We start from the raw sequence: 27,963 nt of genomic DNA on the forward strand, positions 1-27,963 counted from the left end.
AGCCTAGTTCTGGGCCTTGATGGGGCAATAGAGACCAGGTTTGTCTACAGACAGAGGTTCCAGGTATGTGCTCTCCTCAGGAGGGAGCCTCAGGACATGAATCATTCTGGACACTTCAGCCTGAGAGTCAGAAACTGCAGATTCAACCTCTAGCTCTGCCACTAGCATACTGAAAACAACAGCATTGAGGTGCCCCTTCCTCAAAAAGCTCTATGGCCCTACTCTGCTTGACCTAAGTAGCCAAGAAGATGGAAAACCTTATCAGCAAGGTTTGTGAGCATCAGTAGGGGAGTTCACAGTCATTTTTATAGCTTTATAAACTTCTACTAGTAAAACAGATTATTGGGGATTCCTCCCAGTGACCAGAGAGAAGATTTAACAAGTAAAAACCTGCAAACTCTTTATTAAATTCTCCCATTTCATCTGTACAGAAAAAAATGCACATTATGTTCAGAATCTCAGTAACATCTCAAAATTACACAGCATGAACATGTAAAAACAAGGAACTGCCAGGATTTTGTACATAGAAAGGAAAACCATTTACAAAAGAGGTTTCATTTTACTTTCCTTTTTTCTTTCTCAAAAAAAAAAAAAAGTTAAAGGCCTAAGCGCTCACAGCATTTGCTGTGCAGTCTGTTTTCCTGCTTGGACTGACCCAGGACATTGTGCTGGGAGAAGCTGCTCAGGAACCCCTCCTGTTGCCAGCCCTCCTGTCGGCACTGCATCCAGTGCACTGTAGTCTGGCTGGGACCTGCTCAAACCACCTGGCCTGTCTGGCATAGCGCCCTGCTGGGCTCTGGGGTCCAGATGTCAGTCCTCTTGGGGGAAAAGGCAAAAAGCAGAATATAGAGGCACTGTCTGAACTTCTCCTTGCCCAGGAAGATTTCCTTAACGTACCTCCCAAAACCCCTACTGTGCATCGTGGGGGATGATGGGGTAGGGAAAGGAGAGGACACCACCAGTCAGGATCCTTTCACACCCACTGAGTGGATAGTCCCACCTTTCTACTTCGATGAAAAACAATCCCTGGGTCCCCACAGTGATCTCACCAGATGGTTTGGGGGAGTCTGTCACCCTGAAGATTCAGTCTGGGCTTGCTAGTGATTTATCTGTTGTCTAAGGTCTGAGTGGAAAGGGGGATTTGCCCTAACATGTGACCTTGGCCCCAGTGGAGGGAGGAGGACCGAGGAGGAGTGTGGCTAGAGAAATGGTTAACTAAAGGCAGATGAGAGAGAGAGACAGGCCTGAACATCAGATCCTCTGGCACAAACCGTTTGGGAATCATAGACTAGGGGTAAAGAGGCCAAGAATTAGGAGAAGAGAAAGAAGTATACCCAGAAGCCCAGGAGAAACTCAGCACTAGAATACTACATTTTATAATGTACATAGGTGCTACCCAAAAGGTGAGAAATAAAATGGAGCATTCTGATCTTTGAGGTTTTTCAAATTCTTAAGAATTTGAAATATAAGTAAACAGGCAAAATGTACATACTTGAAAATGGCAGTCTTCTCTGTTCCATGGCCAAAATTTAGGTTGAATGTGCCAGGATTGTGTGGCTGGGTTGGTTGACTTTGCAGGTCCCTATTCAGCTTCCTTTTCCTTATCTGCTTACTTAGAATAAGTTATATGTAGCAAATGTTTATTTTTTTGTGTGTGGGAAAGGAATGGGAAGAGAAAACCTTTTCTCAGACTTGAGACCAGCTAAGAAATAAGGTCCCAAGAAGCAACTTACCTCTCCCCGGATGATTTCCATAGTGGGGATCTTTGGGATAGGGGCAGGACCAGAAACCTGGGCTAAGGGAGGATGGGAGACATTTCCAGAAGTCTGGATATACAACAGCTGGGTACTTCTCTTCACCATTGGGTTCTTCTATTAGATGACTTTGGGAAACAGGAAGAAATGACATCTGCCAGTAATTTTCTGTTGCACCTCTAGGAAAGCAGTTTCCCTACTCCTGCAACCTTGAGCTGCTCACTGTTCCCCAGAAGACCAAGTTTCAGGATATGAGACAGTTAAAGGCCTACAATGGATTCTAGTCGCCACCTTGCTCACCGAACACAACTTAATCAGCCACCCCAGAATTCCCCTAGCTTCTAAGGGTGCGCTGGCTCAGAACAAGCTGACTGGATCCACAGAACTGGGGCTGTAACTGGAAGTGACAGCCAGAGGGTCTCCAGGGAATGCAGAGGAGGGGGCTTTCCCACTGGAGTGAACCCAAACCTTCGGGGTGGCTCCCATCTTGATGCTGCTTCCTGGGACAGCAGCAAAACAGAGCAAGACCGGGGGACAGTGAGGTGAAAGCCTCACTCAGAGCTGCCCTTCTGTGGGAGCAGCTCTGTTTGAGGGGAAACAGTCTTGTTCTTGACATTTTGCTCAGATTTCTGATTTCCTGTACTGCAGTGCCTCCAGCCCAGGAGACTCCTGATGCCTCTGGAGTGTCGTGAGCACACTATGTGTAAGAGTCCCTGAGATACTGGAGTGAGCTGACAAAGCTAGATGACAGTTACTGGGCAATGGTCATTTTCAGCAAACGCCTAGAGCCTTGAGCGAATCACTTGGCCTTGGCAAAAAAAACCCTACCTGCTACTTATGTTATTATTCATGGGCTGGACTGCATGAGAAGAGATAAAGGCCAAAATCCATCATCAGCTCCTACACCAGGGTTATGCTTTCCTTTTCTTCCTAATTCTCAACTAGTTGATTCATACCCTTGATTGACCTATGAGGCCAGTAACTGGAGGTGGTCCCAAACCTACTTTATCATGCCAAATGAGGTCCAGAATGGATGTGGCTGGGCTGCCAGTTCAGATGGTGCTGGATCCCTTGGATTAGAACACCTGCTCAGGATGCTGCCTGGGGACTTTTAAGAACCTGTAACAGGAAACTATTCCCAGGAAAACCAGTAGGATGGTGAAATTCTGTCTTGCAACAAGCAGTTGAATATACTACTAGAGTTATCACTTCTATGACAAATGTTTCATGAGCCTAATACCTTTTCAAATTTCCAAATCTGCTGCACACAACTAATGGAATCTTCTCTCAGTTAAAAAAGAACAAACCTATTGAGACACATTAGAACTATAGGAATGCTTCACATATATATTGGGAGGGAGACAGCAGAGATGCAGCACGGCACCCCCTACCCTCATCAAGTGATGAACCCTAATCCTAGCCTGTAAACCATGCCAGACACGTCAGAGGGGGGCCTGCATTTAGATAACATTCCTGGTTCTCAATCAAACATTCCCAGTTCTCAATGCAAAGCCTCACCAGCCCCACCACCCAGATGGGAGCCCCTGGAGAGGGAATATCTGGACCAGCTCAATTAAGTCCAGCAGTGGTGGTGACAGGGCATGCAGCATGTACTCCAAGAATTTCAAGTTTTATGAGATTGAAGAATCCCAGGACAGTTACTGAGAATCAGGAAGCCCCTAGGAGCAGGGCCAAGGGGCCAAGCAGCTTAGCAGCTCCCCTCGGTGTGACGTATTACCCTAAGCTGGGGGGGGGGGAGGGGGGACTGGATATATATAGCTGGCTTCTAGAACCTACTGCCTCCAGGGAAGGAGGCAAAAAAGAAGAAAACCATAGTATTCAAATGTACGTCAGTCAGGTGAGACAAGGAGTGATTTGGATCTGCTGACACACACTGACACGTTCCCCACCTTGAATGTGAACACATTTCAGGGAAGACAAATGTTGCTTTAGGTACCGCAGCATATGTGGACAGTGGCAGAGGTGAGGCAGGGGAAGGAAGGGCACCATGAATGGGCCTTGGTCTATGTGGACGGTTTTAGGCACGTGATTTGGAATACTTTGTGGACATCTAATAGGTTAATAAAATATATATTATATAAATATATCTCCTACTGTACATGCTGTCCTCTCTGTAGCCACTATGACTTTATGCCCCAGACTCATTCAAAGGTGTGCCAGAACTGAACCATGATGCCTGGACTCCTCCTTGTTTATACCCCAAACCTGTCCTCCCCAAACTGGGGGAATGAGGGAGAAAAGCCAGGAATATTGCTTCTACAAAGCTCAGGTTCTAGAAAGGCATTTAGCCAATGCCTAAGGGAGTGGGTATACACAGCAAATGGATAGAAAGGAAAAAAAATGGAGAAAATCCTCCATCTTTTAATGTAATCACTTTCCACACCGTCTCCATGTAGGGGTAAAAAGGAGCTTGTCTTGAGCCTGCAGAAAGGTCAGGTGGGACTGCCAGCCACACCCTGAGACCATGCCATTATCTCTGACCTATATTTTAGCCTAAAAAATAAAGCAGAGTGAATGGAACCTTCCTGCCCTGCCCCTCCCTCCATCCACGTGTCAAAGGAACCCTTCCTCCTAGTCAATGCCTATTGGTGAAGCTGAGGACTTTTGGAAGAACTACCTCAGCAGGGTCAATCCAAACCCACTGGGGTCCTGCACTATCCTGGATAAGGAAGATCAATGGGATCCTGCTACCTGTAGAGAATCAGAATCCAGCCTGTCAGTACAGTTCAAGGGACTGATAAGCTTCATGAACTTTTGATCCTCTCCCCAACCCTTATGCTGTTGGCCTAGGGAGGCTCATGTTGTACTTCACTGAGGTGAGGAATCAGAGAAATACCCATGGCTTTGTGGTCTTCACCAGCAGTGGCTCTCCTAGAGTGGGAACTGAAGGCATTACTGTTTCAGCAGAAGAAAAGTGGACCCAGAGCAGGCTGGTTAGTGGTTTCCCACTCCTGGGTGATGTCCATAGCCTGAAATGGCCCAAAGGTGCTTTTGAGAAATGAGCAAGACATCCCAGTTAGAGCATACTGGGTAGTGTGCTTCCCCTCTAAAGTCCTGCCTTTACACAGTCACACACAAGACATAACCTCATTGCCCAAATTAAGCCTGGAGGAGATGTGGTACTATATACATTTTTTTTCCTTTCTTTAAAAATTGCTTTCTTTTTTTTTGGTGGTTTTTAAAAAAAATCATGAGTTGCAGGTCAGGTGACTTGGTTCTGGAAGTACTGGTAGTTCTGTTGGTATGAGAAAGACTTGTCTACAGGCAGGTAACCCAAAGTTTGCCAACAAAGGCAGTAACTGAAGCGGCCAGCTGTTGATGCTGCACAAATGGCTGAGAACGAGGACATGGGTGACGTCTGAGATAGGACAATGCAGTGGATACCTGCTGCTGCTCTAACATGGGTGTTGCTGTCACCTCTTAGAAGCGTGAGGTGAGTAGGTACACTATACAGGAGGGCTGTACAAACTGGGCACTGGACAGGTAGTTCCTTTGGTGGTCAAGATGGCTCTACCTGTCCTTGAGCTCTCGTGTCACTCGCTTGGTGATACGTCCACACATCAGGCCAATCAGGAACAATATGCAGATGCTCCCACTGATCACAGAGAGAATGTAGTTCTTTGATGGGGATGTCATCACTTGCATGGCGAGATCAGAGAAGCCATCTGCTGGGGCCACCTGGAAGGACACATAGCAGCATCATCCTCTAAGAGACAATTGGGCTGGTGGCAGTGCTCAGACTAACTTGCCACCCTCAATTCCTAGTTCGATTGATGTCTTTTCTTTTGGGAAGGAGGGAAGGGAACAAGAAAATAAAACACAGAGCTACCACTCTTTTTCGTGATCATAAAACTGTATGTCTACCACAAAAAATAATACAGAAAAATACAAAAGAGGCGCAGTCACCCGCAATTCCACCACAGCGATCACCACTAACATAATAACACAAGTCAGGGCCCCGCACATGTTTTCATTCACTTCCTCCTCACAGTAATCCTAGCAAGCAGGTTTTATTACTCCCATATTATAGATGAAGAACCAGAGGCCTAGGGGAGTAAGTGACTTGCAGAAGGCCATAGCTTCTTAGACATTTTGACTTTTCTTCTTACTTTTTGTTTGCTGTCTTTTTAAATACAAACAAGTTGAGGTTCTGTTGTATGTTAATTCTGTATCGTGACTTTTTTCATTCAGCATTATATGATAAACATTCCCCTACATCAATAACCAATAATTAATAATTTGCAAATGTGGGCTAAACTGAATATACTTAAACAACTTGCCCAATCTGGACACTTACAGTCTAACCAGTTTTCATCCTCAGTTTTCCTCACTGGTTTCTCAGATGGACCTCCAGAGTAGCCCGTTATGGAAGAATCAGGACTGAAAGGTTCCCCAGGTGCACACTAACCTGTTCTTTGGAGTCAGTACAGTTTCCCATTTGTCTGGGTGCCTGAGCAGGGCTGGCCCAGAGAGGGCCGAGCATCTCCTATGCTCATCTTATGTACATGGGACAGAGCAGGAGAAGCTTGAGATCAATTCAATTTGAGCATCAGCATTTACATTTGCCAACACAAAACAAGCAGTCTGAAGAAATGCTAAGTGATTCAAGGGAGTGGAAACTAGTGAGGACAGAATGAACCAGGACTTCAAAGCTACCTCTTTTCCCTTGGGAGAAGAGGGAGAAGTGCTTGGCATTGTGACAACTATGATTCCTTCCCCTCATTTCCCTTACGTCTAGGTATGAAGACTTTCTGTGGTCTCTACTGGAAGAAACCAAAAGAGACCTACACAAGTTGAAAAACATACCTTGTTCATGGTTAGGAAGACTTAACATTGTAAAAATGTCTATTCTTCCAAAAGCCATCTATAGATACAAAGCAATTCTGATCCAAATTCCAATGACATTTTTTAATGAGATGGAGAAACAAATTACCAACTTCATATGGAAGGGAAAGAGGCCCCGGATAAGTAAAGCATTACTGAAAAAGAATGACAAAGTGGGAGGCCTCACACTACCTGATTTTAGAACATATTTACAGTTCATACTACCTGATTTTAGAACATATTTAGAACACCACAGTAGTCAAAACAGCCTGGTACTGGTACAACAACGGATACATAGACCAGTGGAACAGAATTGAGAATCCAGACGTAAATCCACCCAAATATGAGCAGCTGATATTTGACAAAGGCCCAAAGTCAGTTAAATGGGGAAAAGACAGTCTGTTTAACAAATGGTGGTGGCATAACTGGATATCCATCTGCAAAAAAAATGAAATAAGACCCATACCTCACACAATGCACACAAACTAACTCAAATGGACCAAAGACCTAAATGTAAAATCTAAAACAATAAAGATCATGGAAGAAAAAATAGGCCCTAATACATGGCATAAACAGTACACAAAACATCGCTAACAATACAGAAGAAAAACCAGATAACTGGGAGCTCCTAAAAATCAAACATCTATACTCATCCAAAGACTTCAAAAGTTTTTAGCTATGACATTTCTGATCAGTGACTGATCTCTAAAATCTACATGATACTGCAAAAACTCAACTACAGAAAGACAACCCAATTAAAAAATGGGCAAAGGATATGAACAGGCACTTTACTAAAGAAGACATTCAGGTAGCTAACAGGAAATGCTCACAATGAGGAAATGCTCACGATCATTAGCCATTAGAGAAATGCAAATCAAAACTACAATGAAATTCCATCTCACCCCAACAAGGCTGGCATTAATCCAAAAAAACACAAAATAATAAATGTTAGAGAGGTTGCAGAGAGATTAGAACACTTACAAACTGCTGGTAGGAATGTAAAATCGTACAAACACCTTGGAAAATGATTTAGCGCTTCCTTAAAAAGCTAGAGATAGAACTACCATACGATCCAGCACTCCCACTCCTTGGAATATATCCTAGAGAAATAAGAGCCTTTACACGAACAGATATATGCACACCCATGTTCATTGCAGAATTGTTTACAATAGCAAGAAGATGGAAGCAACCAAGGTGCCCATCAATGGATGAATGGATAAATAAATTATAGTATATTCACACAATGGAATACTACCCAGTAAACCCAGTGCCATCGAGTCGATTCCGACTTATAACAATAAAGAACAATGATGAATCCGTGAAACATTTCATGACATGGAGGAATCTGGTAGGCATTATGTTGAGTGAAATTAGTCTGCTGGAAAAGGACAAATATTGTATGAGACCACTATTATAAGAACTTGAGAAATAGTTTAAACAGAGAAGAAAATATTCTTTGATGGTTATGAGAGTGGGGAGGGAGAGAGGGAGAGGGGTTTTCACTAATTAGACAGTAGATAAGAACTATTTTAGGTGAAGGGAAAGACAACACACAATACAGGAGAGGTCAGGACAACCGGACTAAACCAAAAGCAAAGAAGTTTCCTGAATAAACTGAATGCTTCGAGGGCCAGCGTAGCAGGGGCAAGGGTTTGGGGGACCATGGTTTCAAGGGGCGTCTAAGTCAACCAGCATAATAAAATCTGTTAAGAAAACATTCTGGATCCCACTTTGGACAGTGGTGTCTGGGGTCTTAAATGCTAGTAAGCGGCCATCTAAGATGCATCAATTGGTCTCAACCCACCGGGACCAAAGGATAATGAAGAACACCAAAGATACAAGGTAATTATGAGCCCAAGAGACAGAATGGGCTACATAAACCAGAGATTACATCAGCCCGAGACCAGAAGAACTAGATGGTGCCCAGCTACGACTGATGACTGCCCTGACAGGGAACACAACAGAGAACCCCTGAGGGAGCAGGAGAGCAGTGGGATGAAGACCCCAAATTCTTGTAAAAAGACCAGACTTAATGGTCCAACTGAGGCTAGAAGCACCCCAGAGGTCATGGTCCCCAGACCTATTGTTAGCCCAAGACAGGAACCATTCTTAAAGCCAACTCTTTAGACAGGGACTGGACTGGACTATGGGATAGAAAATGATACTGGTGAAGAGGGAGCTCCTTGGATTAATTAGACACATGAGACTATGTGGGTAGTTCCTGTCTGGAGAAGAGATGAGAGGGCAGAGGGAGTCAGAAGGTGTCCGAATGGACATGAAAATAGAGAGTGGAGGGAAGGAGTGTGCTTTCTCATTAGAGGGAGAGCAACTAGGAGTATATATATAAAAAAAAAAAAATAGCAAGGTGTATATAAGTTTTTGTATGAGAGACTGACTTGGTATATAAACTTTCACTTAAAGCACAATAAAAAAAAAAAAAAAAAAGATTTTCTGTGGTCTTTCCCTCTTGCCTTGTTCCCCTTGGCCTTTAAGCATATGAGTGACAGGAGGAAATTAACCAGGAAAAAGGTGAGTCCCGCGGTCACTCTCTGCATTTAAGGTAACTGGAAACATCTATTCCACTGTGGGATCCAGCACGGATCCAGAACCATGTCCTTTTCACCGAGAAACCTCTGACAAGTCATCATCTCTGAAGTCATGGTTTCCTCTACTGTAAAGTGAGGAAATAATCATTCCATTTACCTTGCAGGGTTATCTCAAAGTTCAAATGAGGTAATAAAGCCATCAAAGTGTTTTGTAAACTATAAAACAATGTATACATGAGAACTGTTCTTCTTCTCACTGAGACTGAATTTTTGTAGGAAAAATCTCCCCTAGCATGGGTACCACACACATTCACAAACGTCCTGATGTCTCATCATTTCTTTTATTCTCCATGTTCCAGGCTAGCTAAGGGCTAGTCTCATATATATATTCTTCTCCTAAAGACTCTGTGAAATTAAAAACACAACCTACAAGACAGGAGAGGAAGAATTTCTTTCTTTTCTCATGGGCCTGAGGTCCGTTTTCTCTTTGAGTTTGGACAAATAATAGGTGCACGGTTGGCTTAAGTCACATCCCTCCTTTTGGTGACTCATTTTTCAGAGGCTGACTATGGGTAACTGAGGGCAGAAAGTAGTGGCCTGGGCAGAGCCTTGAAGACACAAACCCAGTGCAAAAGGAGATGCGGCTCCAGGCTCATGGACAGCCAAGAAGTTTTAAAGAAAAGGTGCACTGACAGATTTTTCATATACAATTACAGCCAGGTCTGATGATAAGTATAAGACGACCAGTCAGGTCTCTCGAAGAGATTAAGAGATTGGCAGAAGAGATAGTTGCTTTAGGAGATTTTCTGGGTCATTACCTTTGCTGCATAACTCCACATTTCAATCCGGTCGTTGAGGCGTTTTTTGCACTCAGGTTGTAACCTCACCCGCTTGTCCTCCAAGGCCTCCATAAGGCAGGACATTTCTGTGGAAGGAAAGGGATAAGCAGAAAGGTCTGAAACTACAGAACAGAGAAACTCCTGAAAGGGTGGGCAACAAAGCATCCGAGCACCAGAGATTTCAGATCTGTGGGCTAAACAAAGTTAAATCCATTCCAGGAAGCCTGACCCAAGATCCAACAGGGAAAGCAATGGTACTTAATTTCCAGGGCTGGCTGTTGAGAATCTCTCCTAAAACTTCTTTCATTTTTATTGGTCACGCCTGGCTCAGACACAACTTTTACAGCTGCCCTGGTCCCAGCCTCACACAGAACCTGTCTATTGAGTCTAGTCTGGAGAAGCTGACAAAGCTGTTCTAGTTTGGGAAAGGGGAAAATGAAGGCTATGGTGATGGCCTAACTTTTGTTTCCCCAATAAATAACTGACAACTCCTTCTCTTCCAACAATTCCGTAGCTCTGATCATGGCTAGGGGAGTTACACCTGTAGGACTAGTCCTAAATTCATTTTGCTATACAAGCCTAGTCCTGGCATCAACCAGGTCCACAAGGGATTTTGTCTGTGATTGAGCTGTAGCTACAGATCAGAGTGGCTGCAAACTGATGTCTGGGAGGAAGTCTTTACTCCTTCCAAAATAGTTCAGGTTCAGATAGGGTCAGAGTGAACACAGAGCTGAGTTGGGAGTGACTTACGACGCCCTCGGCCAGGGGTAATGGCTGCACAGTGATGTTTGATGTCCAGGGCACAAGCTGTATGAAGAACTGGGTCCACGAAGATATCTGCTTTGCTTTCCTTCAGCATGTTTAACACTTCCTGGGAAGGGAAGACCATTGCAGAGGGAACTTTTATAGAGCAAATGCATCAGATCTGTTGCCTGTAAGTACTTTATAGACAAACAAAAAAAATCAAGGAGGGAAGGTTGAGGGTTAACAAGAGAGATTACTCTGGGATAGGTGGCAATGATGCAAAGAACACAGTAGCATCCAATTTAATAAATATGTCTTGGAGATCTAGTGCATGCAAAGCTGTCTGCTAAATAAAGTAGCAGGTAAAAAGATGAGATTTTCTCTACCCCTTAGTGATTTTAAGACCCGATTTGGGTTTCTGGTATCTGGTACGCCATATTATTTTAAAGTTCCTAAATGTTAGTATTTTTAGTGGTATAATACAGTTATTTTGTCACTTTAAGAAATCTGGAAATCAGGGTGATATGCTATAAAGTGGTGCAGATGTAAGTGATTGAAATTCCTAATCAAACAAAGGTATACTTGCTTACAAAGTGTTTCACTCCAGTGCTGTTTTGCTCAAAATGAAAAGAAGTATGACTACAAGATAATTCTTTTTTGAGTTTAAAGGTTTTCTGAACAAGAGGAACACAAACATGATAGTACTGACGGCAACCCTACAGACTCTCCATTTAGACATCATGAAATTAAAGAAGGAAAAGACAGGCCAGAAAGGCTTTCTTAAGCAAAAATTACAGTTTGCTATCTATAGAAAGGCTGGAGTCCCTGAAAAACAACAATAACAAAAACGAACAAAAACCAAAATCCAAATATTGCCCCAAAAGTCCTCCTCAAAGTAACGATAATGGAGCCAAAGGACAATATCTCAATTTAGTTTTTAACCAAATCCTACCATTCCCCAGACAATGCAGAATCAGAAAGTTTTTTAGCAGTTGAAAAATCTGCATACCACAATCTCATCAACTTGATAATGATGTCACTGAAACATTTTTTTTTAAAGAAAGCTTTTTAAAAAAGATTAAATAGGATTTCATTTTCAATTCTGTATAATTTATAGTTAGCAGTCATATCTTCTATAAATCTGTTTTTATTCGATGCTTCTGAAATGAACTAAAGGTTTAGTTTGACTGATTTTTATGAATGCTGAACACCTGGTATAGGAGATTAATGGTCAAGGGCCAAACTAAAGTTTGGTAAGAAAGAACAGCATAGAATTCTGCAAAGGAAGGTGTGGATTTCAGATTTTATAATTAAGGCATGCAGACTACAGTATTAAAGGGAAGAAGAGAAAGAGGAAAAAAAAGGAAGTGGGGGTTAAAAATGTGATGGTAGTTACCTTTTTACACATCTCGGTTTTGATTTTGAGCAGGTTAACTTTGAGGCACTCTTCTACTTGACCCGTCTGCTCTTGGGCTGCTGCTTCTTCGGCACAAAGACTGGAGATCTGGTCAGGAGACACACACAAAATAAGGCCACCTCACTGAACAAAAGCGATGAGCAAAAGGTTTTAAAACCCAATGAGTCTGGTGATTCCAACAAGCTCCGGACAGTGCAGTGTTGGTGCTGCCTCATGATGGCTCACTGCTGTTTTCTAAGTGAGGGACAACCCTGCTATCACCAGAAGCCATGGTCTCTGAAACATGTCGATTTGGTGATCTTCCGACCACGTGTGATGAGGGTTCTTCTCAAACAGAGTCCTGGTGAATTTCACTCCCTTCTCTCTCGTATTGGATGCTAGACTCTGTTCTCCTTCACAACGACTGGCATACCGAGTCCAAAATCAGTACCAATATATCTTTATGCTGCCTACCCTGAGATTTGAGTCAGATTGTCCCAGGACTAGTCACAAAGATGGATACTCCCTGGTTCCACAAGAAGGAAGGTTATATCGCCAGTAAAACATTAAAAGCAAAAACCTGCCACTTACAGAGGCTGAGGGTCAACCCATATTTATAGTCTGGAAGCACAAGCATGCACACGCACACAGAAACACACAAAAGAGTCCTGAAACAAAGCCCATGCAACGGAGAAATGTTTAAATTTCTTTGGACAGTTCTAATAAGTTTTTTTGAAATATCTTTAGCTATGATCCCCTAAAATTGACATATGTTGAACAGGGCTCTCTGCATGTCCTTATCTAGCTAGGAAGTCTAATAATTTCTATTTCTTTAGGGCAATTATGGGAGCACTTTTATCTTTCTGGCAAGACTTGAGGTGCCCTGGGCTGACCATGATGAATAAGGAGAAGGAAAGAACAAATCATATCTAGATAGGTAAAATAAAAGAATACCCTTTTCAATAGAAAAATATAGAAACAAAGTTGTGTAGCGACAACACTAACTCCCCAAAAAACCAAACCAAAACCCACTGCCATCAAGTTGGTTCTGACTTATATTGATCCTATAGCACTAAAGCCAAGTCTAATTCGGTGTTAAAAAACCAGGAGCAAAGACAATGGAGAGCATAGAAGACGGGCCTTCAACTAACCACAGATTCAGGGCTGAAGAGAAAGAAAGCATAGTAAAGAATTCTTCAACAGTAGCTTCTCTGATCAGGTCTGTTCACAACCAGTTTTATACCCAGATCCTACCTCTTCTGAGCAGTGCAGCTGGAGCTGAGGGTCTAGTCGGTAATCTAGAGCAGACTCTTGGATAATAATCCGGATCTGGTCTTCACAGTCTGGAGAGAGGCGCTACATGTGAGAAAGGGGGCATAAATCAGCCTGTTGGAGAACTTCAGTTTTTTTTTTTTGGCCCCTTAGCCCCTGGATTGGGAAGGTATGAAAAGGTCTAGGAAAAGTAGGAGCAAGCCAGGGACTTCAAAAGAGAAAACTCCCAGGGGCAGAGTTGGCTCCATATATACATTTCTGTGGAGAGCCCAGGCCAGTTTACCTGGTCGGCATATCTCAGTTTGAGGCAAGAGATGACTTGACCTTCTAGCTCTGAATCATCCTTGGCCTTAGTCAGGATTCCATGACAGAATTTAGGAATGTCAGCTTTACAGGCTTTCCTTAGCACAGGATTTAAGCGGTAATCTAGAACAGAAAGTGCTAAGTATGTGATAAAGTACTCTACCTAGATTAACAGATTTTTAGACACTCACTCTGCAAAGAAGGGCACATTAAGTACATGACCATGATTACAACCACTGATGAATTTATTCCATGAATATTTCCTGAGCTCTCACTACACTGTTTTTAATCAGCACTAAGATTTGGTAAAACGGTAGATCTGGAGATCTCCAGGAATTCCTTGGCTCTGCACTGCAGCTCTGCAGGGTCTTATGGACCTAATCTTCTAAGTAATCTTCACAGAAATCAAGCAGACAACCTTCCCTACAACAGATATACCTGAAAACACCAAGAAGGAAATATCTAACAGACCTTGCCATTGAGATACAGGATCTTGCAACTCAGAGCTATATTCATCTGTTCTAAAACCGATTACCCACATATTCTCCTGCTATATGCATGACGTTTTATAAATCTCTAGGCGTTTCTTTGCAGGGGACTCAGCCCTGATTCCTTCAGAAGGCCTTTCAAGGGCGGTTTTCTGTTTTTTTTCTAACTTCCTCTTTTCCATGACTTTCATTGCATTTTTCTGGATCCTCTTTGAAGGAGGAGTAAACCATTCTGCTTACACACAGTCTCTTGCCCTTAAAATTCATGGGTAATAAAGCACCTGCAGTTTAATTAAATAATTCTGTACCCACTCAATTCCATTTCAGCTGTATACTCAGCAGGAAAGCCAGCCTACCTGTGTTCTGGGTGATTTGGCGCTTGGTAATCATCTGTTTGCATTTGGGATCCATCAGTTCACTATTTTTATTTTGCTTCAAGCACTGCAACATGGTTTTAGAGTCTGCTTCAGGACAGAACCTCTGCAAACAAAGTTTTTATAATACAGTTATCCAAATATGGCAATTAGTACCATCTGGGATCACTCTCACATCTACTGGAATGCTTATGAAAGAAGTAGCCTGAAGGTATCACTAAGTACCAGAGAATTGGCTAAGCCTGAATAAGTACCTGACCCCAAGCTTTTCTTTTTTTACCCATTTTCTCCCAAATTTCTCTCCAGTATCTCACTGTTTCCTATATTACATGGGGTTGATCCTCTACCTATATGGCTTTGGTAAATTACATGGCATCTTATGAGCTTAAATACTGTTTAAGCATAACATTGTACCAGGTGACCATGTAGCCCTCAAGACTTATCTACCCAATCCCAGTGGAAAAACCCAAGTATTACCCACCAACCAATGTGAAAAAGCATGTGGGGTAACGACCCAGTCTGGTTCACCTCTTAACTCCAGGGGCTATGAGCCTACCGGACACTGTGGAGCTAGCCCCTGTGTACTTGTTATTGTCCTTTAAGGTAGAGATTCATTTTAGACTAGTTGTAATAAGCTCGTCTCTACTTGCTAAACTACAAGTCTTTAAGTGTCACAGTGTCTGAAAACTCTGGAGGAGACCCTTGAGCATCAAGCCTCCCTTCCCAGAGCTCCATTTCTAGTTCTCTAATATGTAAGTGATTATTATCTATTGACATCTTAATGTGGGAACTTGCATTGCTGATTTTTATAAAAGGTATCAAATTCTTACAGAGCTCTCTCAAAGCAGAGCCTGACATTTCTAACTTTCAAAATCATCTTCAGAATTTATTTGATAGGGTGAAAAGTAGCATTTTGTTTTAACGGAAAGCTGAAGTAAGGGGTTAGAACCATAGATTTCTCTGTGTATATGTGGACAGATCATGGAACTTAAATCCGGGTACTCAAGTCAGCCCTGATGCAAGAGAACATCCACTGGAGAAGTAAATGAAACAAAGCAACCTGCAGGATTAAAAAAAGCTTTTGTGTAGATGGATGATCAGGAAGTTCAATAGTGGTGTTCTCAGTATACCTACCATTAACCTCCTTCAAAACCAATCTTGTATTTATTGGGCATACATTTATTTGTACCTCAGGCCAAAGTCATCTCAGCTCAGTGATTCTCAAACTTGAGCATGCATCAGAATCACCTGGAGGGCTCCTTAAACAGACTGTCTGCTCTATTCCCAGAGTTTCTGATTCAGTAGATCTGAATGGGACCCAAGAATCTGTAAGTTCCCAGGTGATCATGACGATGCTGGTATAGGGATCACACTCTGAGAAACACTGTCTTAGCTGTACAAAAGACGCTAATATTAGAAAATTATATGAATAGTCTCTGAAATTTAAAGAAGTTAATGTTATCATTGTCATTTGATTTACCCTTACTTACTGAGCCCTTGGTTTTGGATTCCTTACCTTTATCATTTGCTTGCAGACTCTCATAAGTGTATAGTCTAGTTCTGGGTCCATCATCTCTGTCTCCTGCAGCTTAAATACTTTCTGGTGGCAACGGGTACTTAGCTGCTTCTTGTTTTCTTTCAGACATTCAATAATCTATGGCATAAGAATTATGGTCAAGTTGAGAAGTGTGTCAGGGATTGGCAATCCACGTATTCTAACTGTGAAGCATCAGTTCTCTTAGTGTGCCCTCCATTTTTCTATCTAAGTACCTTTTGTTTCTAATTCTCAGGCAATGGGAATCAAGATTTCCACTCCAAGGAGAATCATAAACCCACAAGCTTAGGGCTAATAACAAACCAAACTGTATACAAATTAAGGATGAGTAGCAGGCTGTACTGGAGTCCAAAGGGAAGGAAAGCCACTTGGCATTCCTGGTTTCTTCTGCCCTCTAGAGCTGCTCCTTTTCAAGTCTCCTTTTGGAGCATACATTAGGCTCTCTGCATATTCCTGGATCAAGAACTCTGACTAGGTAGTAGGCAAAAGTCAGGAGGTTCAACCTAATTCCGCAATTACTGATTGTTTATCACGTGAGGATAGACTGTCTTAGATGCTATGAATCAGACCCAATCCTTACCCTTGACAAATACATAATCTCACTGGACAAACTTATATAAGTAGATAGCTATAATTAAAAAAAGATGAACACTAACATAAAAGCATAAAGTGCCATGGAATGGATTTTAAGATAGCAAATAAAGTATATCCTGAAGTCTCCCCTTTCCTACACCAAACTTTTAAGTATTATAAAAAAGATGAAGAAGGAAAGCAGATGATAAGTTGCAGCAGTGAGGACTGTAGTCTAAAGTCATGGGACTTCAATGAAATTCTCAAGGCACAAGAAAAATCACCAATAGTTCACCAAATAATCCAAGAAGCTGGACTATATGAAGAATGGGGTATCAGGAGTGAAGGAAGACTCATTAACTACCCGGTTATACAGATGACACAAATTTGCTTGCTGAAAGTAAAGAGGACTTGAAGCACTTACTGGTGAAGATCAAAGACTACAGTATGGATTACACCTCAACATAAAGAAAACAAAAATCCTTACAACTGGACCAATAAGCAACATCATGATAAACGGAGAAAAGACTGAAGTTGTCAAGGATTTCATTTTACTTGTATTCACAATCAACACCCATGGAAGTACCAGTCAAGAAATCAAAAGACATATTACATTGGGCAAATGTGCTGCAAAAGACCTCTTTAAAGTGTTGAAAAGCTATGATGTCACTTTGGAGACTAAGGTGCACCTGACCCAAGCCATGGTGTTTTCAATCACCTCCTATGCAAGCAAAAGCTGGATGATGAATAAGGAAGACCGAAGAATAATTAATGCCTTTGAATTATGGTGTTGGTGAAGAATACTGAATATACCACGGACTGCCAAAACAACGAACAAATCTGTCTTGGAAGAAGTACAGCCAGAATGCTCCTTAGAAGCAAGGATGGCAAGACTACGTCTCACATACTTTGGACATGTTATCAGGAGGGATGAGTCCCTGGAGAACGACATCATTCTTGTTAGAGGGTTAGCCAAAAACAGGAAGGCCTTTGGTGAGATGGACTGACTTGGTGGCTGCAACAATTCTGAGGACGGCTCAGGATTGGGCAGTGTTTCGTTCTGTTTTACATATGGTTGCTATGAGTTGGAACTGACTCAACAGCAGCTAATAACAACAACAATGCCATAAGGTTATAAATGAGATAAAGCAAGGACACAAAATTGAGGGGAAAGAGGCAACAGAACAATTAAAATGAGAATTCAAAAATATATTTAACATCCTTTGAGCAATACGGAAACCCTGGTGGCGTAGTGGTTAAGTGCTACAGCTGTTAACCAAAAGGTCGGCAGTTTGAATCTGCCAGGCGCTCCTTGGAAACTATACGGGACAGTTCTACTCTGTCCTATAGGGTCGCTATGAGTCGGAATCGACTCGATGGCAGTGGGTTTGGTTTTTTTTTTGGTTTGAGCAATACTGGAGAAAATGGTAAGGAAGAATCAAGAACAGGTAGTCATGAAAAGAACCAATTAGTGATCTTAGAACCAAAAAATGTAATTGTTGAAATTAAAAACTCAATTAATTGGTGGTCTCTCTGAAGAGCAGAATGGACAAAGCTGAAAAAAAAAAAAAGCTTTCAGTCTGGGAACTGTAACTGACAAACCTCAGCGAAGAACAAAGAGACAAAGAAATGGAAACATGAAAGAAAAAGTTAAGAGACACGGGGGACAGATTCACATGATCCAGCTAATAAGAGTTCCAAAAAAGAAAGAAAGACAATATTTGAATGAATAATGATCAATAATGTCCCAGAAATGGAGAAATTCTGAGATTGAAAAGGCCAATCAGGATAAAGAAAACAAAATCCAGACTTAATCACACCACGGCGAAATTATAGGATTCTTTGCAGATAATGAGAATCTGAATGACATCAGACTTTGCATCAGCAGTATTAGATACAACAAGCCAACGAAGAAATTATCTCAAAAGCTAAAGCACCATGGCAATGACCTTAACTAGAAGGAGTACCTGAGTTACCAGGAGAAATTAACAACAAAAACAAAAATCATTTGCTTGCCCTTCATTCTCGGAGATTATGGGTAGGACCCTGTTCTCTGTATTTAAAAAAAAAAAAAAAAATTCCATAGGTGAATTCTTATGTGATCTCTAGTTAAGAAGTTCTGTGCAATGGGAACAGAGTGTTGGGAAAACTACAGAGAAGAGGAGGCATTTGAAGGATGATTAGGAGTTTATTAGGCAGACACGATGGGGAAGGGCAACATGAAACGGGGAAGGAAATGAGTAAGAGACAAAGGGAGGGCAGGTAAGGAACTTTGTTGGGGACTGAAAAGTAGTCTGGTTTGGCTTAAGAGGGGATTGCAGGTAGGATGTGATGGAGCTTCTCCCACCAGTGAAGAATTAATCATTAAAATGTTATTTTCACAATACTTTTATAATTAAAAAATAAAAACAAAACCAAAGTTACCTGAGCATTGCCGTACTGCACAGTGGAACAGTAGTTTTTGATGTCACTCTTGCAGGCTTCATACAGATCTGGTTCCAGACGGATGTCTTCTGTCTGCATGAGAGGGAGCCAGCATGGAAAACAGAGTTTATTTTAAGCTAGAGTTGTCGAATGTTCTACATACTTATCTGTTGACTGGATCTTGCCTAGTGACTACCACTTCTATACAGCAAAATGGCAGTAGGGTTGTCCAGTAGACTCAACTGTAATTCTCACAGTTCTGCCACTAAATAACTACAGTGGCTTGGACCTTGTTTGCCAAATGAAATGCTACGACTTACCTGGACCTCTTCGCAGGACTGCTGTGAGATGAAATAAGATAATATATATGGAAACCACTTAGTATTTAAAACAACCATGTAAATACAGGGTTCTACTGTCACTGTTAGTATTATTATTTTACAGAAAGAGGTGAGCACATAAGCTAGGGACCAAAAGCTTCCAGCTTGAAACAAGTCTATATAACAGAACAATTAGGTCAGCTCCACTTAAACAGAATTATCACTGAATCACTGCCATTATATATGAAAATCAGATAATGCAACTTTTGAGAAATTAATTTTGTTTGGTTTTCATTACTAGTTTTTGTTCACACTGAGGTGAAACAAATATGATCCGCAGTACAAACCATATTAAGAATATTTCTTAGACTTCTTCCTAACACGGGTTTAACCTCAAAAGTAAAGCAAGAAGTTTCCTCCTATAGTGCCTATTGTGATTACCTACCCATTATCCAGTTCACCTTAATGATCAGTAAGCTGATCAGTGCAGGACATTCCTTAGAGACTGTTACTGGTCAGCGAGCAGGCACAAATCCAAAGCTGACCCTTCCCAATCAAACTGAAGGAATGCACCTTTATTTCATTGTGGGAGAACGTTTCTTTCCATCTTTCTTTTCCTTGCTTGATATGAATAATGGAGCAGGTGGCCCAACTGTTAAAGGCAGCCATCTTGTAACCATGAAGGAAACCAGCCTTAGGATGAAGCTGATGCCAAGATAGCAGAGTGGAGAAAGAGAAAGAACCCCCATCCTTGAGGAATTATTGAGCCAATGATTGTACCACATGCTTAAAAAAAAAAAGTGAATCAAGAAACTAATTGACATGTGGTTAAATTTTAGCATATGGCTTCAAGTCTTAATCATCCGAATAGTGGCTAATGTCTTCCAATTTGCCCTAGTCCCTCATCCAACTTCCTAAAAACCCTGTTCTGTGGTTTCTTGGAATGGAAGCTGTGAGGCATTACCATCTCTAGCTCCTCCACCCGGAGCTGCTTGCGGCACTTCAGGGACACCCTGTGCTCCTTGGCTTCCTGTAGGGTGTCATTGCGCACAGTGGTGCTCAGGCAGATCACCACGTCCACCCTGCCAAGGAAAGGAGAAGGCTTGAGACTGGCTGGACTGGGGCAGGAGCCACACCATTTGTCCTGAATTCATGACGCACTTTACCGTGTTTTTGAATGCCTTTCCCTGTAATTCTCACTGTTTTTTAGAGTGCTAAAAGCAGCAATTATTTGACTGTGTATGTCCTAAAACTCACACAGCAGCCTCAATGCTGACTACACTCTTGACTGGAGGGGAGGCCAGAAAGGGACATGTGTGCAAGGAAGAGTTCAACACTTGCTTTGTTAAAAACAAGTGACTACAGAGGAATGCTGGTCTTATCTTTGGGACCGTGTCTCCTTGACATACTGTGAAACGCATTCCTGAAAGGTACAGAAACCTGAGCAAAATGGTAACTTGGTTTATATGAGGGAAAATGTGTTCTACAGACATGTCTTTTCAAAGGCCAGCATGGAAGAATTTGGGCAGCCATGCCATAAAAGCTTCTCGCTCTCCTCTTTAAGACTAATTCTTAAATGAATAAACTTTTTGTTTGTTCACTAGATAACTCAGTACAAGCCTTTGCTGCTTTGTGAAAATGACATAATGTAATGATGCCAGGAGGAAGTCAATTAACATCTTTCACTCACACTGCAATTTGCTCCTCTAAGTACACAAACTATCAGTTAGATTGCCTGAGCCTGGAGAAATTCAAAACGTTCCTTTAGCCTATGGGCTCTCCATATAAGAACTATCATCAGTTGTGTTGTGCCTCTAGGCAGCTATAAAGATTATCTGCCCAGACAATTCAAGTATATGGCCACACTACCGAAGAGATAATACAGGCAGGTCTCCAGGGCTAATCCTGCTAGACAATAGGAGGTTGTCGGATATCCTGGAGATTTATTCAGTAGCTAAGAGCGTCTTGGGAGAAATAGGACAATCAACTAGAAGTTACATACTTCTTTTTTATGTTGGGGCAAAGTTTCAATACGTCCTCCTTACAGGCCATTTTAAACTTGTAAGAAAATCGAAAATCCTTCATCTGAACCTGAAAGATAAGAAAGAAAATCAGCTCTGTGGTGAGTTTTAGTCAGCAGTGGTGGGTGGCATTTTATTCATATAGTTTTCAGAAGACTGCTTACAAGACCCTGCATGACTTGCCTTCTGTCTCTCTGATGTCATTACCCTTCTGTCTCTCTGTAATACCCTCACTAGGCACTACCTTGCTTCTCTTCTATTCCAATCACACATGTAACTGTTCCCTCTAGCTGAAACACTTTTCTCCCAGATCTTCACAAGGTTTACTCCCTTGCTTCTTTGAGGTTTCTACTCAAATGCCTCCTTTTTTTAAAGCCCTCTTTCTCCTTCACCCTGCACTCTTTTACTCTGCTTTATGTTTCTTCATAGAATGACCTTAGATTGTCTATCTACTTGTAACCTTGTATTTTATGTCTTTCTCTTACTAGAACATGAAGTCTATGAGGACAGGGGTTTTATCTGTTTTACCACCACTTGGAAAACACTCAGTAACATTTGATGAATGCACAATAAACTGTTGAAGGCAGTCAGGAATGCTACAAGTCCCAAGATGTGAACTTAACAAATATGACTGGATTTCGGCTTCCTGGGAAGGAAGCACTTGCTATACCAGAAATACTTCCTTTAGAAATATGATAGAAGAGTATGGTCTGACTTCTCACTCAAATGCTAGATCTGGGTAGTATGATTTAAAAGAAAAAAAAAAAAAAAAAAGGCTTAGCATACAGTGTGTTGACACACATTTGTTCTACTGCACTGACCAGTAACACAAAATAACAGACCCCACTAACTGTAAACAGAGATGACAAAATATCTCATGAAAGCAAGCAATGTGACTGAAGAAGGAAATGGCCATTTTCCTTATCTCTATCCCCACTGGATTATATACTTCATAAGGGTACAGACTATGTCCTATTTGTCATTGCATTTCCAGGAGCCTAACAAAGGATATCGGAAACCCTGGTGGCTTAGTGGTTAAGTGCTACAGCTGCTAACCAAAAGGTTGGCAGTTCGAATCGACCAGGCGCTCCCTGGAAACTCTACCGGGCAGTTCTAGTCTGTCCTATAGGGTTGCTATGAGTCAGAATCGACTCGGCAGTGGGTTTGATTTGGGTTGGTTTAACAAAGAATGTGGAGCCCTGGTGGCACAGTGGTTAAAAGCTCAGCTGTTAACCAAAGGGTCAGAAATTTGAATCCACCAGCCACTCCTTGGAAACCCTATGGGACAATGGGTTTTAACAAAGTACATGGTCACAGTAGAAAAAACCCAACATTTGCTAAGAACAGAATCAAAAGGATCTATGTTTAGAAAAATGACTTCTCACAGAAGAGGTGCTATGATGTTCTGAAAGGGAAGGTATTCAGTAACCATCTGAGCAGCCAACACAGGAAGCCGACAGTCAGGTGTTACTGACCAGCTGGAAGTGGGTGACTCCAATGGCACACTTCTCATTCATATCCTTCTGGTGCTTGTTTTGTATCAGGCACTCCATCAAGTCTCCAGAGTCTATTTGGTTATCTGCCACATCCTGAGGAAGGCAATACACATTTCCACTCATTTGTAACAGTTAATGAACAAAACCTGGACCCAAATCCATGGGCAATGCAAACTGGACTAATTCTAGAGGCCCTGGCAAACAATATACATCATAAGTTGTTTTAAAATAAGACTGGGATAAACACTGCGTAGAATAAAATTTACATCGCAATTTACTCTGCATGAAACTCCAACAAGAATATGTACTTTGCAGTGCCTGGATTCCTCTCCTTAGATGACACCAGCAGCTGGTTTTTGGGATAATATCTTACATAGCCTCCTGACTGTCAGATCCTTAGGATTCACAATGTATCTCACTCCCACAATTTAGGTAATTCAACACGTGAATAAAGTAACAAAACACAGGTATTCACTCAATATTGAGGTGTGATGAGACAGTTGGAAGGGGAAGCCACTATTACTAGCAACAAATTCTAGATTGATGTATCAGAAACAACTCAGCCAGACTAATAGGGATTTCCCTGTTCCACCTGTTCTTATAAAGGGCATCTCGACAACTGCTGCTAACTACATACCTGGCCACCTACAAAGGATAATCAAACAAGGTTGGCTCAGGATGGTGGTGCCTCTCTCTTGATTTTGTTTTCATTTTCAACTTTAACTTATCAAAGCTGGCTATCACTCAAGAGTAATGTATGCTGAAGACTGAGATGGGTCCAACACACTTGAAGGTGAGTCTCAATGAATTTGGTTCTGTCCATAACCCTTGTTTTTCTAAAGATCACTTACGTGGCAGAAATTTTGAATTATGGGCTCACAGGCTCTCATCAGCAAGGCTTCTATTTGAATATCCTGCAAAAGTTTAAATATATTAATAATTCTGCTTTAGAAAGAGTCAAGGCCAGAGGGGTGGGGATGAGAGGAGAAAGAACAGTTTCTTTTTTCTGAATCAGTAGCATCTGATGGGTAAATAATCTAATATATACATTTGGAAACTACTCTGATATTTAAATTAAATAGTCAGCCCCTGGACAGATAGAATTGGTCCCACATTGTATTTTGAAAGGCAAATGTTCTAGAGGCAGATTCCCCTTGTGCCTGAACAAAAGAGAAAGCAGAACTGAGAAAAGGTGGCGTGTGAAACACTTAATGGTAACAGAGAATGTAAAGCCTTTGAAATTTTTCCAAAATGCTAAGCAGTTCAAAAGGCAAACAGGGTTAACTGACATCTATCTTTCGTTTATAAGCTTATAAACCAGATACAGATCACTGCCCTCACATCAGATGACAAACTGCTACCTCTGGGGAATAGATATGAAATGCGTTTGGCAGAGTAATCCCTGTATGGCACGAGCTGATAAAATAACACCTTCCTGCAAAGAGTTACACACTGCCAGTGCAATTTCATGTATTGCTGATTTTGACAATTCAAATAGTTCATTCCATAAATCTTACTGTTTTCAAAGTATGTCCCCTGCCCTCCACTGGTGCATCATTCAGAATCCCTCTATCAACCTCTTCAGAAAGGAAACCTCTTCTGTTAAGGATGGGGAGTAGCTGCACATACTGGAAAAATGCATCTTGAGGTCGGCTTCTTTCATAATCAGTTCTTCAAGCAGTCCATTTTTTTTTTTTTTTTTTTTGCTTTCTAGTTTTCAAAAGTTTGTTGCCTTCTCTCTCTTTTTTTTAATTTTTATTGTGCTTTAAGTGAAAGTTTACAAATCAAGTCAGTCTCTCACACAAAAACCCATATACACCTTGCTACACACTCCCAATTACTCTCTCCCTAATGAGAGTGCCCACTCTCTCCCTCCACTCTCTCTTTTTGTGTCCATTTTGCCAGCTTCTAACCCCCTCTACCCTTTCATCTCCCCTCGAGACAGGAGATGCTAACATAGTCTCAAGTGTCCACATGATCCAAGAAGCTCACTCCTCACCAGCATCCCTCTCCAACCCATTGTCCAGTCCAATCCATGTCTGAAGAGTTGGCTTTGGGAATGGTTCCTGTCCTGGACCAACAGAAGGTCTGGGGGCCATGACCACCGGGGTCCTTCTAGTGTCAGTCAGACCATTAAGTCAGGTCTTTTTACGAGAATTTGTGGTCTGCATTACACTGTTCTCCTGCTCCCTCAGGGGTTCTCTGTTGTGTTCCCTGTCAGGGCAGTCATCGGCTGTAGCAGCCGGGCACCATCTAGTTCTTCTGGTCTCGTTGCCTTCTCTTATCTTCTGTCATCTCCTCTCCCATTCTTACTGTCTTTCTAAGCTTATGAGTTTTTAAGATCCATTTTAAGTATTTTAGTGTATTTTAAGATGGAACAGAGATGGACACATGTATTCAAATCTTCCATGTTTAACTGGAAGTCCCAGGTTTTTATTTTATTAAACATACAAACATTACCAAATGACCTGATTAAAGAGCTGAGGATAAGAAAACAGAAATGCTTGGACTATTCTTGAATGGGAGTAAGAGATCTGAAGTATTGTTATCTTTCTTAAACGGAAGCATAACTGCTATCTTTTCTAAAGGGGGAAAAAAGGCAGGCTAACCACAGCGATAACTCTAATTTATGAAGAAAACCAAAGGGCTAGTGTATAGGACGTTTTTCTAGAGATACAAGGGAAAGGATTCAGGAAGCAACGTAATATATACTTCTCTAGAGCAAGTGAGGAGACTATGACTTCTTTTGTTTCACAGAGAACGTGCACTCTCAAGAGTTTAGAAACAGTGTAACTAAGAACGAAGGAAAGGCTGTTCACAGGGCACTTTCTTTCTATGAGCTGCAAACTGCTTACCTCTGATTCTAACTCTGTGAGGTTGCCGACTATATCTCTGCATTCCACAGCCAAGTCATCGAGATGATCCTGGAGGCACTCAAGCTCCTGCAAATAAAAAAGCAATCCCTTGGCATTTGTGAGTTCCATAAATGATCAAGGGAAGCTGAGACACCAGTGTCTACTTCCTTTCGAGTGGTTCTCCTTTTCTTTTCAAGTAAAAAGCCCCCAGAATGTCAAAGCTCTACCAAGTCTACCAAGAGTTGACTTTCAGGTATGCTCAGAGTCCAAAAATCTCATCAGGCCTTTATTTTCACTTCATTAACACCCTGCTATTCCATTGTTAATCTCTGTTTAGATAGTCCTTACCTCCCATTTTAAAGCTGCACTTTGATAATGACAATTTGACAAAAAATTCACAGTGAAAGAAATGGATTAACTTAAGACCACATGTGCAAAGGAGGTCAGGGCCCAGTGTCTGGAACACAGCACAGAGTTCATGGTTCTGCAAGTCAAACCTGAGATTCTAACCCTAATCCACATCAAAGGATCCTCTGAGGGAAATTCCACCAAAACAAGTGATCACACCAGAGTTTGGGTATCTAAAAGCTATTTTGTCCGGGCTTTGGAAACTCAGTTTGGGGCCACCTTCCAGTACCAGTTTATTACTATTTCTTTTAGACGTTTTAAGTATAACATCAGCTCACCTTCCCAAAGCCTATCAACAGCCATTTGCTCAGCCAAGTGCTATGTTAAGGATCAAGTTTAACTTACTGGTTACTCTGCAAGAATCTCTTTGTTTCAGAATTAGAATGGGAAGGGAAAAGAAGGGTTGCAGGAATTACACAACAGCCAGAAAGGGGGTGGGCGGTGGGGCGGGGGAGCCACAGGGAAAAATGCTATGGAGTAAAAAATAAATGGCTAAGGAAAAAAAATCCTATTTATTGAATCTTTTCTTAAATTTAGCTTCTCAGCAACGGATGCAATGTAGTGCAGCTTTCTAAATGGTTACCAGACAGTAGGAAGAAAAAGAAACTTCCCTATGATTCCATGCCATCACATCCTGTGTTTCACTGGAGAAAGGCAACAGGAAGCTAAACTATTGGCATTTTCAAATAATAAACCCAACAAAACTGTAGCAGGCTCAGGAAGCAGAATACCGAAATACTTTCATGCCCAACAGAGAGAGAGAGAGAGAACGCAAGCTGCAACCCTGAAGATGGTGAGAGGTGGTGGCAGAAAAGACAGAGTGGCAGGAGATGGTGCAGTGGGCTTCCTGGCCCACAGCAAATGCTGAGCACCTTTGGGGAGAGGCCTAGGGCCGGCGAGAAGCCTGCCTGCAAGCACAGTTGGGAAGAGGCTGTCCTGATGGAAGAATTGTATCCTGAGTGTTCCTGAGCCTAAGTTGTAACTGTTACTTCCCTAATAAACCCCATAATTGTGGATATAGTCTGTGAGTTCTGTGTGGCCATTGCAATGAACTATCGAACCCAGCAGGGAAGTAGAGGGTGCTGTGTGAGGAATGGCTGGAGTCAGAGTTAGTACAGATGGTGGAGAGAGGAGGCTTGTCTGGCCTCCAGCTCATGGAGTCAGCCTTGTGCCATTGATCTTGGTTCTCCTTCCCCCTTGTGGGGTTGAAAGAGGTCAGATACCACCCACAAGCCATTTTTACAGAAGTGAACACTGAATAATGTAATAAATCACACCCATGGAGTAAACACAGAGATGGATTTCATGATGTCTGTACTCTATATAAAATGTTAATCATTAACAATAATATTGTAAGACACACAGGTAGCTAAGTCCCCTACCTGTCCAGTCTCTGTTTTTTCACTACACCACTTCCCCAGGTCAATTAGGCACTTATCCTGGAGGGCAGGGTCCAGCTTCACATCCAGGGCACGCTGGTGCAAGATCCTTTGGACTTCAGCTCGGCACTCCCGTGAGAGCTATGTGAGAAAAACAAGCAAAATACCTTAAAAGGTGAAAAACAAAATAACACTGGAAAGAGCAAACCTGTTGTCAGGCAACTAACAAGTAACTTTATAGTTTGTAACTACAAACTTTATACCTCCTAAACTTTATACCTTGAGTCTCTTACAGAGTAAGAATTGACTCCTCCTAAAAAGGAGGATTCTGAAAAGCCTCTATTTCTCGGAATGCAATTATAGAGCCAGCATTT

At 41.8% G+C, this 27,963-nt stretch overlaps 1 protein-coding gene across 1 annotated transcript in view; it reads right to left on the reverse strand.

Moving 5' to 3' along the window:
* Positions 1-362: 362 nt before the first annotated feature.
* The window catches only part of GLG1 (golgi glycoprotein 1), a 162,052-nt gene continuing 134,451 nt past the window's right edge, over positions 363-27,963 (reverse strand). Inside the window, exons 12-26 of the mRNA XM_049864940.1 lie at positions 27,593-27,730; positions 25,803-25,889; positions 23,799-23,861; positions 22,927-23,040; positions 21,433-21,521; positions 20,395-20,512; positions 19,111-19,203; positions 16,078-16,215; positions 14,544-14,667; positions 13,680-13,822; positions 13,379-13,480; positions 12,125-12,232; positions 10,735-10,855; positions 9,964-10,070; positions 363-5,453 (exon numbers count right to left, since the gene is read on the reverse strand). Coding sequence (XP_049720897.1) covers positions 5,286-5,453; positions 9,964-10,070; positions 10,735-10,855; positions 12,125-12,232; positions 13,379-13,480; positions 13,680-13,822; positions 14,544-14,667; positions 16,078-16,215; positions 19,111-19,203; positions 20,395-20,512; positions 21,433-21,521; positions 22,927-23,040; positions 23,799-23,861; positions 25,803-25,889; positions 27,593-27,730 — 1,713 coding nt within the window. The 3' untranslated portion in view covers positions 363-5,285. The remainder of the gene's footprint in view (positions 5,454-9,963; positions 10,071-10,734; positions 10,856-12,124; positions 12,233-13,378; positions 13,481-13,679; positions 13,823-14,543; positions 14,668-16,077; positions 16,216-19,110; positions 19,204-20,394; positions 20,513-21,432; positions 21,522-22,926; positions 23,041-23,798; positions 23,862-25,802; positions 25,890-27,592; positions 27,731-27,963) is intronic.

Source organism: Elephas maximus, chromosome 21 (genome assembly GCF_024166365.1).
Source record: "Elephas maximus indicus isolate mEleMax1 chromosome 21, mEleMax1 primary haplotype, whole genome shotgun sequence".
NCBI lineage: Eukaryota > Metazoa > Chordata > Mammalia > Proboscidea > Elephantidae > Elephas > Elephas maximus.